Source organism: Nomascus leucogenys, chromosome 17 (genome assembly GCF_006542625.1).
Source record: "Nomascus leucogenys isolate Asia chromosome 17, Asia_NLE_v1, whole genome shotgun sequence".
In the NCBI taxonomy this organism is placed as follows: domain Eukaryota; kingdom Metazoa; phylum Chordata; class Mammalia; order Primates; family Hylobatidae; genus Nomascus; species Nomascus leucogenys.
The window spans coordinates 57,353,144-57,366,642 of NC_044397.1; the positions used below are offsets into that span (position 1 = coordinate 57,353,144).

The following is a 13,499-nucleotide window of genomic DNA, read 5'->3' on the forward strand; positions in this document are numbered from 1 at the left end:
CACGCCTGTAATCCCAGCACTTTGGGAGGCCGAGGAGGGCAGATCACCTCAGGTCAGGAGTTTGAGACTAGCCTGGCCAACATGGTGAAACCATGTCTCTACCAAAAATACAAAAATTAGCCAGGCGTGGTGATGCACGCCTGTAGTCCCAGCTACTCGGTTGGCTGAGACAGGAGAATTGCTTGAACCCAGGAGGCAGAGGTTGCAATGAGCCGAGATCTCGCCGCTGCACTCCAGCCTGGGCAAAAGAGCGAGATTCCATCTCTAATAATAATAATAATAGTTCAGGAGACTGAGACCTCAGGAGAAAGTGGCTGATGGAAGACTCGCTCCCAGGATCCTGAACCCCAGAACTACCTGCCTCCAATCCACTCCTCACACCTGCCCAGGAGTGTCTTTCTATAATGCAGATCTAACTCTACTGCTCCCATGGCCACTCGTGTTTTGGACTGGGCTCCTTTCTATGCTACCCCCTACTACTGCCCACTGTACCTCAGACACACTGAACGTCAAACATTCACAGCTCTCAGCAAGCCCAAGTATCTCACAGAGTCTTCTCTCTTCCTGGAAATGCTCCCTCATCTCTTTGATAAACTCCAACTCACCCTTCAAAACTCCTCCTTGAAGTTTTTCCTGAAGCAGATGTCAGATCCTTACTCTGTGGTCTTTGTTTTTTGTTTGTTTGTTTGTTTTTTATTATTGACATATCCCTCTCCTTTATTAAACATGACTTCCTTGAAAGTAAGAACTATGCCTTTTTTTTTTTTTTTTAACTTTAAGTTCCGGGATACAAGTGCAGAACGTGTAGGTTTATTACATAGGTATACATGTTCCATGGTGATTTGCTGCACCTATCAACCCATCTTCTAGGTTTTAAGACCCGCATGCATTAGCTATTTGTCCTAATGCTCTCCCCCCACTCGACAACTGGACCTGGTGTATGTTGTTCCCCTCCCTGTGTCCATGTGTTCTCATTGGAGAACTATGTCTTATTCAGCTTTTTATTCCCATTGTCTGGGGAAGTGTTTGGCTCATAGGAAGTGCTCATTGTTTATTCAATGAGAGAATGAATAAATGAACAGATGGATGGGTTTGTGGATTGGTGAGTAGATGAATGGGGAGGTAGATGGATGGATAGATGAATGGATGAGTGAGTGGATGGATGGATGGATGGATGGATGGATGGATGGATGGATGGATGGATGGGTTGGTGGGTCGGTGAGTAGGTGAATGGGTGGGTGGATGGATGGATGGATGGATGGATGGATGGATGGATGGATTAATGGACGAATAGATGGATAGATGGATGGATTAATGGACGAATAGATGGATAGATGTATAAAGAAGTTGATGAGTTGTTTAGTGGGTGAATGGGTAGGCGGATGGATGGATGGATGGATGGATGGATGGATGGATGGATGGATGGATGTGGGTGGATGGATGTGTGGGTGGATGGATGTGTGGGTGGATGGATGGACAGATGAACAGATAAATGGATGGATGAATGGATGAGTGGATGAATTCCAACTTTGTTGTTCTCTCAATGTATTTCCCTTAGAGAAATAGCCAAAGATAGAAAAATAGAGAAAAGAAGGTAATTAAAAGTAAAATGCTCAGACTCAATTGGCAATTCAGGAAATAATAATATCCTGGGTCAAGAAAAGAGCTATATAATTCCATTCCCTCCCCTGCGGTAGGGCTGCTTATTTAGTTAGGGACTCTGCAAGTCCACATCAACCTGCCTCCTCTTACTAGCTTTGCCATTTTTAAAATATTTCCTCCCAATAGGAGCTTAGAGAAAGGAAAGATTAAAATCACAGAGCTAGTGATAGGTCTAATTTTAGAAGAAATAAAGTCAAAGAATTTTAAAATCAGTTACTTTTAACTTAAAAATATCATTTATATTAGCAATGACTGCAACAGTGGTAGAAAGTCAAATTCAGTTTTGAGTTCCAAATTTTTATTCTATTTTTGTCTTGTATTAACAGAAACAATTGATACTTTTATGAATTTGAAATTTTAATTAAATCATTTTGAATATCATTTTAGCTCTATGTCAACTGTCAATGAATTTAAGTAGTTAAACGTTTTGAAATATAGCAATAGCTACAAGGCACCCATACCGGTGAGTGCTACTCCATGTCGCTGCAGAAATGTCAGTGTCGAAATGGTCACATTCAGTACAAGTTCAGAAACCTGGGAAAAAGTTTGGTTGAGTGGAAGCCAATTTAAATCTTCTAGGGATATTAAGGAACTAGAACCAAAACAAAACAAAACAAAAAGCAATATGAGTGGGCAGTTAGCAAAACAAGTAACATCAATTCTAGGTTTATTTACATCCAATGGACTGGGCCCCTAGTGCTGTTGCAAGACGTGGCTGGACCATTTACATGTCAGCATTCTTTGTGGCTTTAATATGACCCTAACTCCCTGAAGTAGTAACTAAATGTAAGAGGTAAGGTCTTCTCTTGAAACACTTGAGAACTTAGGCCATCTCCCACTCTGCCTTTGACACAGAACTCAAGTTTGCATTGGCTCTGCCATAGGTGTTATTTTATATGCAGCCTTGATTCTTCCTGCCATAGGGCAGCTGATGAGGCCAGCCAGGGTGCAAAGGGCTGCTATGTTAGAAAAGCAAATGAACAGTTAGCCTGGCTGCTTCAAGTTCAGATAATAAGTCTAATATTTGGGGGGCAATACCACATACCTCAATCCTCCACCCTGTCTTAACCTGTGGATCTGAATAGGTCAAGGGTTAATCAGTGGCTTTTTCAAAGAACAAGGAGCTTTGGGGAGGGAGAATCTACATATACATATTAATTTTATTTTTAAAATGTTAATATTTTATTTTATAAATAAATATGCTTAAATTTGTAGACTAGAAAATGCACTCAACAGAAGTTGGAATATATCTGCATTTTAGCAACATGAGACCAACACAATCATAAGCTGTGCTTCCAAACAGATTATTTCCTTGTAGATTTTCATCAAGAAAAATCTTTTATGACAAATTTGTGTATTAAAGAGTATCCCAGGATTATAAGATATATCATTGAAACCTGGTACCACTTGCAAATACTTCTATGAATGCAGATTTTCTTGATATCATGCCACTGAAGCCAAATATGGAAATACAATTTATACTGAAGCTGATATGGTTCAACAACTGTCATCGATATCTTCTCATTTTAAATTTTGCGTCTCTCAGAATAGCCCGATTATTTTCATTGTTCACTGCTAACACAGTCAGAGCTTTGGGCGAGAATACAAAGGGAGGCATTTCAAATATGTTCAAATATTTAAGTTATAAATCAAGCTAACTAACTATCAAAATATGTTCCATTTTCCTACATTGACAAACAGATCTTCATAACAACTTGGAAAGCTGCATTCAAATTCAGAATTTTCTGATCCTCAGAGTTATGCACCAGAATGTGGGAGTTTGGGCAGCACCTGTCCCTGGCCCCAATCTTCAGCCCACTCCTCCCCTATGTGCTCCCCACCCTCAGCTTGGTCTGTACCTCAAGGGGCTTCAGTGCACATAGGTAGGTCCTCCAGCCTACAAAGCCCAACAGCACCCATGCCTCCCACCCCACACTCCTGCCAATGGCTGCAGCCATCCCTAGAATACCCTTGGGCTGGAGGAGGCACAGTCCAATGGTAAGACCTGCCCTCAGAAGGAGGGGCCAGGAAAGAGGCTTGACCAGGCTCTGGCCATTAAATTAGGGAACTCCAGGGTGAGAGGGAATCAGGGTGTGTGGGCTCTATGAACACATCCCCTTCACCCCATGGGCATTCTGAGCCATGAGCAGAGGCACAGTCCAGGGAAAGCCAGAGCGGGGACCTCCCCAAAGCACAGGCCCCAGGACAGGGCCCTTTTGTTGTAGCCTAAGGGCAACGTGGGTTGCTCTCACCAATGGCAGATAGAATAAATAACAGTTAAAAACCAGAGAAGAATATAAACCTTTGCTAATGAAAAATAATGAGACCCATTATTCATACAATGAGTTTACACAAAATAATTCAATTGGTTACAAAAGAGGGCCATGCTGATTAAGGCATGAGAAGCCCATCACAGGAAGGGATGCTCCCAAAGATCACCCCACGTAACATGGGGGTCAGATCCAGCACAGGAGACCAACGTCCAGCTCACTGAATTACACAATTGAAGCAACTGAGCTTATCAGTTCTGAATGCTATATTGGGCAAGTAGGGCATAATTTCTTAAGAAATTAGTTGAAATTATTATATTCAAGCCTATCTCTAACAGTGAAAAACAGAAACAACCAAAAATCCAATGCCAAATTTATTAAGTAAATTATGGTATATAGTACTTTACCAGAATAATATATGCTGCAGCCATTAAAAATGGCCATTTATAAACTATAACAACATATGAAATATTAAAGTATGGTGCTAACTTTTTTAAATCAGGGAGCACACGCTCTGAACAACATCACTGCCCATATATAAAATATGTACACAGACAGATGAGGGACATTCGTGGAGGTGCAGAAGCTCCTCTTGTTTCAAGGTAACATTATTGTGAGGTTTTTTTAAATCCAACAATTAGTAATTTTTATTTCCCATTTTAAAAATAAGGTAAAAAAAACAACATATTGATAGTCATGTTTTTCTTTTTCACTCACTTCAAAATGGTCTGGAGAAGGTTCACTGCAACATCCATGCCATCTTCCACATGATCACGGCTTGTGTGTAGCCTCGGCAGTAAAAGTAGAAAATCCCAGATATGAGGCTGCTGATGGAGGCTTTCCAGTTTCAATATTACCTCCTCGGTCTTATTGAGATCCATCTGATGGGAAAAAATACATACCAAAAGTTTCCCTCTGGAGTTGTATTAATAAAGTAAATGAGACAGAGAGACAGATGCTGAAAGGTGCAAAATTGTAGACGTTCTCCTAGTAAAAACTCACATTTAATATATCACTACATTGAACAGATTTGCCAATCTGTTGAACACAATGTTAAAACTATTCTGTTCAGTTGGAGGGTTTTTTTTAATGGCTTAAAAATATGGACAAAGGGGGAAAAAGTATGGATGGGGTAAGAAGAAAAAGAAGGCCGATTTTTGTAACAAGCTGTACCAACTTCTACAGTTTTTGAAGCAACAAAGCCTTTGACATAGATCCTGGATAAGAATCTAATGATCTATTCTTTACAGGTTAATGATAAAGAAAAGAGAGTAATTCAAATATGAACAAGAAAACCCAACACCTGGTCCATTCTGCCAACACCTCTTTCTTGTCCCCATTGCCCTCATGCACCTGGTCCATCCCTGGATGATCTTTCCCTTGAATATCCACTCAACTCTTTTCTCTTCTCACAATCTATCATATATTCCACTGGCAAAAGAAAAAAAAAATCCATCCCCAGCCAAATTCAGTGCTTCAGTCCTCAGGCTGAACTCAGCCCGCCTGCTCTCCCACCCCTCAAGAGCATCATCCAGCAACTCTCCTCTCTTTTCCCCTCTATCGGTTCATTCCTATCAGTGTGTTATTATCTGCCATTTCAAAAAACACAACCTGTTCCTGCCATAAGTACAAAACCCCAAATGCAATCACGAACAGACATCAGACAATCCCAAAACTGATAGTCTACAAAATAAGTGATCTATTCAAAAATCATGATGAAATAAAAACAAAGAAATACCGTTCCAGAACAAAGGAAACTAAAGACAGGACAACTGAATGCAATACATGATCCAAGATTTTCTTTTGCTATTAAGGACATTATTAGAACAATTGGCAAATCTGGAAAAAGTCTATAGGTTAAATAATTCTGTTGTATTAGTGTTAATGTTCTGATTCTAATAATTGTACTGTGGTTATGTTCAAGAATGACCTTGTTTTTCAGAAGTACACAATGAAGTAGAGTCAGCCTTTCGTATCTGTGTGTTAGGCATCCTTGGATTCAATAAACCATTGATTGAAAAAATTTAGGGAAAAAAAATGGATGGTTCCATCTGTACTGAACAGGGAGAGAGGGAGGGAGGAAAGGAGGGAGGAAAGATGGAAGGGAGGGAGTGAGGGAAGGAAGGCAGGAAGTAAAGAAGGCAGGAAGTAAAGAAGAAAGGAAGGAAAGAAGGAAGGAAGGAAGGAAGGAAGGAAGGAAGGAAGGAAGGAAGGAAGGAAGGAAGGAAGGAAGGAAGGCAGGCAGGCAGGCAGGCAGGCAGGCAGGCAGGCAGGCACGCACGCACGCATGGTGATTAACGCCTATAATCCCAGTATTTAGGGAGGCTGAGGCCAGAGGATGCCTTGAGCCCAGGAGTTTGAAGCTCAATGACAGAGCAATTTTTTGTCTCTAAAAAAAAAAATAATAAAGAAGGAAAATAAATCCATATCTCCTTTCTCCATTTAGGTTCCCCTGCAACAAGGACTTGTATATAGGTGGCTTATTCAGGAGATGGTCCCAGGAAGAAGGAGCTGAGGAGGTGGAAAGAATGAGACAGGAAAGTGGGAAAAGTCAACGCAGCCATCAAGGGCCTGCACAGACCATGCTGGCTTGAATCCTCAAAGCCTCTCAGGAACAAAGGTACTGCCCAGAGTTGAACCATTGCTGGGGGAAGTTGGACCAACCTTCCCCAGTTGCCCGGGACTGGGATGTTTTCTGGAACAAGGGACTCTTAGTCCCAGCCAATGTGAGTCTGGTGGTCACCCCAGCTGTGGGTTGCAATGGGGTTGTTAGCTCCCCTGCCCTCTCAAGCTGAACTGACTTCAGGGAAGAACAGAAAGCAAAATACTCTCAGCACGTGTTTGACATGGGGCCCTGTGACCAGGAGGAGTCTGAGCTGTCGGGGAACTGTCCATCTTAGCTGGGGAGAAATTAGGGAGCAAGCAGAGTGGAACAGACACCAAAGGCCTCTGCAATGCCCAGCAGCTTCCACCCCATGCTTCACTGCTTCACAGCCTACCATCTTGAGTCATATACACTTTCTGTCTCCACTTACTTGACCCCATTCTCTCTCTCTTTTTTTTTTTTTTTTTTTGAGACCGAGTCTTGCTCTGTCACCCAGGCTGGAGTGAAGTGGCACAATCTTAGGTCACTGCAACCTCCACCTCCCAGGTTCAAGCGATTCTCCTGCCTCAGCCTCTGGAGTAGCTGGGATTACAGGCACCCACCATTCCGCGCCTGTATCATTCTTGTATTTTTAGTAGAGAAGTGGTTTCAGCACGTTGGCCAGGCTGGTCTTGAACTCCTGACCTTAGGTGATCGGACCACCTCAGCCTGCCAAAGTGCTGGGATTACAGGCATGAGCCACCGAGCCTGGAGTGGCCCCACTCTCTTTTAAACCCACTCCAGTCAGGCTTTTACCCTCATCATTCCATCAGAGCCTTTCTTGTCAACATCAACAATGAACTCCATGCTGCTAGTCCCAGTGGCACTTCTCCATCCTCTTCTTACATGATCAATCAGCCACACTTGAGAAAATGGATCATCCCCATCTCCTAGAAAAATTGCCTTCCTGGGCTTCCACGACACCCCACGTTCTCACCTTCCTCCTCCTTGCCTGATACTCCTTTTCAAATGCAAGTGCTCGGTGCTCAGCGCTTTTTCTCTGCTCTGTCTACACACTCTCCCTTGATGAACTTGAAGTCTCATTTATGCACCAACACTTTCTACATTGATATATCCAGCCAAGAGAGTTTATCTCAGCTCCAAACTGGAAACTCCCACAACCTCCTTGGCAATGCCACTTGGGTATCTCACTGACATCTCCCAAATCAATTTCTGATTTCCCTTTATACCCTCTCCTCCTCTCCCCTCAGAAAAACCTGTTTCAGTCTTTCCCCACCTCAGTAAATGGCCACTCCATTTTTCCAATTACTGAGGTCAAACCACATACAGTCATCTTTGGTTCTTCTCTTTCTCTTATAACCTACCTCACATTCATCAATAGAGCCTACTGATTTTACCTCCAAGATATATCAAAACCACCCTCACATCTCACTATCTCCCTCACTAACTGTGAGTCTGTTCTAAAATACCTCCATTTGTTGCATAGAAGGATGAGCTGATTCCCTACGTGGACTCCCACTTCCACTCTGGCTACCGTCGGTCTCTGCTTGACACAATGTCGAAAGAAATCCTCCAAAAACATAATTCAAGTCCCACCATTCCTCTGCTCAGATTATTCAGATAGCCATTTCACTCTCAGTGAAAAACAAACGGTATAACATCTTTATCAGAATTCTATAATAAAAAAGCAACCTAGAACTCTTTCATTGTAACAAATAGATCTTTTTTCCCGTAGCCACTTTTCTACAATTCTTTGTACCGAAATGTTTTTACATCACAAACATATGATGGATATGATACTGTCCTCTGCTTTTTACACTTGATCTAATAACATACTCATTTTCCACATACCATACTTACTATTAAGTGACTGTACTAAAAAGTCCATCAAGGTCAACTTATCTTACTTCGGGAAATTTGAATTATCCATCATTATCAATGAACATTTTATGCATACAGCTTTTTATTTCTCTTGTATTATACATAACATTAATTTTCAGAACAATTACAGGGGCAAGAAAATCAAGTTGCTTTTCCAAAAATTATTATATCTTTTTTTATTGTCACAACCATATGAGATTATATCAGTAAGCTACAACATCACAAGCATCAGGTATTATAATTTCTTTTTTTAATGCTAATTTAATCATTAAAGTGATGGTTTATTCTAAGTTATTTCATTATTTGTAAGATTTTGAGTGTGTGTGTCCCATATTTTCCTTTTGACCTGGTGCATCAGAAAGCTCCAAGTTAAGATGAGTGTTTGTTCAACACTCTTTGCTAGTGTCATTATTTACTGGATACACTGACATTCTTGCTTCATTCCAATCCATTAGCTGGCCCCTATTCTTTTACTTTTCTCCTAATGGTTTTATGGCATATTTTTTTTGAGGTGTCTAAATCTTTCTTAGAATTAAACAGATACAGACACATATGCTTCTGTTAGTGCAATATTACTATAAAGGCCTGTACAGTCAGTCAGTGTCTGGTGCTGCAATAAGAGCAAGGAAGAATTTTTAATATTGTCAAGGTTGCACCTTAACTTGAGGCTTATCAACCGGACTGCTGATGTTCTGGGTCAGATGATTCTTTGTTGTAGAAGCTGTCTTGTTCTTTGTAAGATTCTTAGCGACATCTCTGGCCTCAACCCACTAGAGGTTAATATTCCCCTCCCCACTGGTCCACAATTATGACAACCAAAAATATGTCCAGACATTGACAAATATCCTTTGGAGGTCAAAATCACCCCCTGTTGATAACTAGTGCCTTAATTGAGGGCTTCGTGTCTCGAGGGAGTCACCGCTTATGTGCCAAGCACAAATCTCAGACCATCCCTGGGATCAGATAAACTCTGTACCCATCTTACAAAGCAACTCTGTGGATCACCCACCACCTGCCAGCCTCAGGTTTCACCTCTGCTTTTCACAGACCCAGAGCCTTGCTTCAGAAAATTCAAACTTGTCTTTTAGCCCATATCTACAAAGATCTTGGCTCTCTCAAATCCAGCTTCTATACAATTGTTATAAAAGTCATTAGAAATAATCTTTGAAAATGTAAACTTAAAAACAGTGTTGTAAACTTAACCATTCTGTCTCTGAAGACTAATTTTCAAACTATTGTTAAGATACTTACTGTAAAAAAACTGGAACCATAAGACGAATCTATAATAAAGAAGGTTTAAGAGATATTAGTTCAATCATCAACGAAAAAGCACATGCTAAATGCCTACTTTTAATTCTAAAGTCAAATGGAGTATCCAAGAGCCCTGGCCCAAAAGCCAAATACACAAAAACTGAAGAATAAATCTATTTTCATAAGATTTATCTGAAAAAAGCTATCACCATAGATTTCCAAATATAAGTATATTCATGGAAAAAATTTAACTGGTGAACCAAATTTCAACAATTTGCCAAAGGGTATTGTATTGTTTTATTAGTATCTAATTTTACTGGGCATTGCAAAAATTCAGGAGAGGAGAGAGGGAATAAATGAAAAGTTTTTTAAAAAGAAAAAAATGAAGGAAAAACTTGAAGAGAAAAAAGTGAAATTATAATTCTTCAGATTATTTTAAGTTACATATATCATAGAAAATTGCTCAAATAATAGAAAACTAGAAATAAAGTGGGAACTTCATCTCAAAAAAATTTAATTCTTCTTTAAATAGCATGTTAAAAACCTCATTTGAAAATCAAATTTTATAAAAGTAGAATGACCCCACAATAGAGTGTAACATAAGAACTCCATCATTTGGTGTTTGGAACCATTCTGGTGTATTGTTGATACATTTTGGGTCCATTGTGAAATCAGCTTTCAAGGAGGCCATGGCCAGCCTTGCCCCATCCTGGACAAAGGTGCTATTTCATCTCTTAAAAATACTACATAATGCCATCTGCCTTGGGAAGCCCGTTCTTCATGTTTCTGCCAAACTCTTTATTTCGTGGTTTTGTATTCACTCCATGAAGAAAGAAAAAATTACATAGGAATTATAGTTAGAGCTATATACTTACGATTATCAGATTTAGCAAATTTAAAACAGAACACATCCAGTTAAATTTCAATTTCAGATTAGAAATAAATTATTTTTTACCAACGTATGCAACACTTGGGACATACATATATTAACAAATTTTTGTTATTTAAATTTCAAATTTAACTGAATGCCCCACATTTATTAACAAATATTGCAATAGGCAATGACTCAGGGATATGAAGAGAGGCAACTGGCTGCCTATTTCTGAGGTGCAAACTTCTCCATCTGTAACCAAAACTCTCTAAGATCTTTATCCATCCTAACTTTCCCTACTGTAGATTTATAAATAAGATGAAGCCATTTATAACACGGATGTTCTTTACAATAAACAGAAATTACTTTTGTTTAGGGAATAATCCACCCCAATAATCTAAAAGGTTTGTAATCAAAGTAAATAAATCGTCCAAGGTCAGTCTTAAAGGGTTACTAACATGGAAAAGACCAATCCAAATATACAAGAAGGAGGAAATGAATTGGGAATGTGTGTGTGTGTATGTGTGTGTGTGTGTGTTTGGGGAAGGTGGGGACAGATTTTAAAAACAGAGTAAGAGAAAGCGAGAAAGGAAGACAACAACCAAAGAGTGCAACGGAGTAGGCAGAGTGGTGAGAAGGTAATTGTGGAGACAAAGTGAGGATGGGCTGCAGCCCTCTGAAGGTTGTGCAGGGTGTGCACTGCACAAGGTGCCTTCCCAGGGGGTTGAGGAGAGAGAATCCAGCTCCACCCTCCACAACCGTCTGCAGGTGCTGTCCTCATCCATCAAAGACTCACAATGAAAGTTTAGCACAGGCAGGAGTTGAGCATTTAACATTCTGGGTTCTCATAGCCTCCACAGCTCTCCCTAAGCTATGTCCAGGTAGGTAGTGTCACAGTTATGAGAGGTTTACTTGCCTGGACTGTTGGATCGTTCTACCCAAAGTCTTTTTAAGTTTTTTGCCTTGTCCATCATTCCATGAATTTCCTCAGCCAGGTCTTGTATCTCTTTTAAAAAGGCCAGGTTGTTGACTTTCTTGGGGTCAGCTGCAGTTTGGAACCTAGACAAACTTTAAACAGAATAAATACTGCAAGTGAAACTCTTTAACAAGAATAAGTTTCCTTGGCATTTTTTAAGATTCTTGATACCAAATTGTTTTCAATTAAACTTGTACCAACTTACACTCTCATCATCTACCCTGAGAGCCCATTTCACCTGACCCTCATCCAAAAGAGAAATCGTTATTTAAAAAATCTTCACAAATTTAAAATTAGAAAATTGTTTTCTCTGTATTATCTGAAAGCTTAGCCATTTTATGTTTATAAGCCATTTTTTTAATTTATTTAACACATATTATACAGCATGCCCTGCACACGGTGCCTGGAATAAATACATCAGTGAACAGTATGGACATGATATGATCTGTGCATGAGGAGGAGATAGAGATAATTATAGAGAATGTTTTAGTTTTTTAATTCCATGCCTTTATTTTACAAATTAGAGAACATAGTGAAAATGAATTAACAGTTGTCAACATGTAAATCTACCATGAAAGAATAACAAAGCTTACATCACAAAGAGTTACAGTAAATCTCTTACACAAATATTATCACTTAATTCTCACAACCTATAATGAAGTCAGAGCAGGTTCAACATTTATTGATGAATAAAATAAATTCAATGACTTTCAAGTCAGCTATTTAGAGATGAGGAAATGTGGCCCAGACAATCAAAGTGAATTTGCTAAAAGCAAGCAGAATGTTGGCAGCAAAGCTAGGTCTGGAGCCCAGAGAACTGAGCACTGGCTTAGATGACCTTCTACTACAGGTGGTTGCTACGTACACTCAACAGAAATCTCACCTGTTTTTGTTTTGTTTTGCTTTGCTTTAAAAAAAAAATGTAGAGAGAGGATCTTGCTATATCACCCAGGCTGATCTTGAACTCCGGCCTCAAGTGATCCTCCCACTTTGGCCTTCCAAAGTATGGGATTACAGACATGAACCATCATGACCAGCCAGAAATCTTACCGTTTAAGTGTGGCCTTCAACTTGAGTGGATCAGAATTTCAAAAGCACAACAAGAAATTACTTCTCTGCTGAGGCCTCACATTAAAGGCTAAGAATGACCTCTGAAAGCTATGAGCCATGATTCAAACTCTCCTGCCTCACCCAAACATGAGATTCACCTGGGAAACCATAGAATTATCAGATTATAGAAACTGACGTAATTCAAGATGAGTTTCCCCTGTAATAATGAGTAGGTTTTACGTTCTTTTTCTAGTTATTATCTCAAAAGTACCTCAATTTGTCCTTAAGACCAGATTAGGAAGTATCATTAACATGAGAAATGTTCATAGCAGAAAAATACATAGAAAATCCTTGATTAAATGTTAATTTGTGTGTGTGAGAGAGAGAGAGAGAGTGAATTCCAGAGCAGCAGGGAAATCCCAGAGCTATAATAGGATTTGGGTGGAGAGCAGTTTCCTCCTTTCTGAATACAGGTCTTTACTGAGACTTTTATCAGGTAATGCTTGACCTGCCAGGCTAGGAAAAGACTTGCAAAGGGAAGGTGGGGGATAAAAGAGATTACAGTGGGGAGATCCAGAGAAGGCCACTGGGCAGAGATGACTGAACTTTCTCAGCCCTCAGACTGACACTGAGAATCGCCCCTTCAAAGGGCCAGGAACCAATGCTGCATCTAGAGACATCCCTGCAATTCTGTGAAGGACCCACTTGAGGTTGTCAGAAGTACATGGGGCCTTGGAAATCATTATTCAGGTCCCTTCCTCAGTTTGAAGATGAGAAAACTTTGACCCAATGAGAGCTCCCTTGGAGTCAAAATGTTTTTAAAGCAGTGTCACACTTGGGAGATTATCTTTAAAATAAGATCAAAACACTACCCACCTAATAGGGTGGTGTGAGGATCATCCAGCACCCAGCACTGTGTAAATAAGCAGGAAG

The 13,499-nt window shown here is 40.0% G+C and overlaps 1 protein-coding gene across 1 annotated transcript in view; it reads right to left on the bottom strand.

Moving 5' to 3' along the window:
• Positions 1–13,499, bottom strand: part of ABCA13 (ATP binding cassette subfamily A member 13) — a 489,071-nt gene that overhangs the window by 429,867 nt on the left and 45,705 nt on the right. Inside the window, exons 4-7 of the mRNA XM_030795834.1 lie at positions 11,457–11,608; positions 9,670–9,698; positions 4,650–4,813; positions 2,124–2,254 (exon numbers count right to left, since the gene is read on the bottom strand). Coding sequence (XP_030651694.1) covers positions 2,124–2,254; positions 4,650–4,813; positions 9,670–9,698; positions 11,457–11,608 — 476 coding nt within the window. The remainder of the gene's footprint in view (positions 1–2,123; positions 2,255–4,649; positions 4,814–9,669; positions 9,699–11,456; positions 11,609–13,499) is intronic.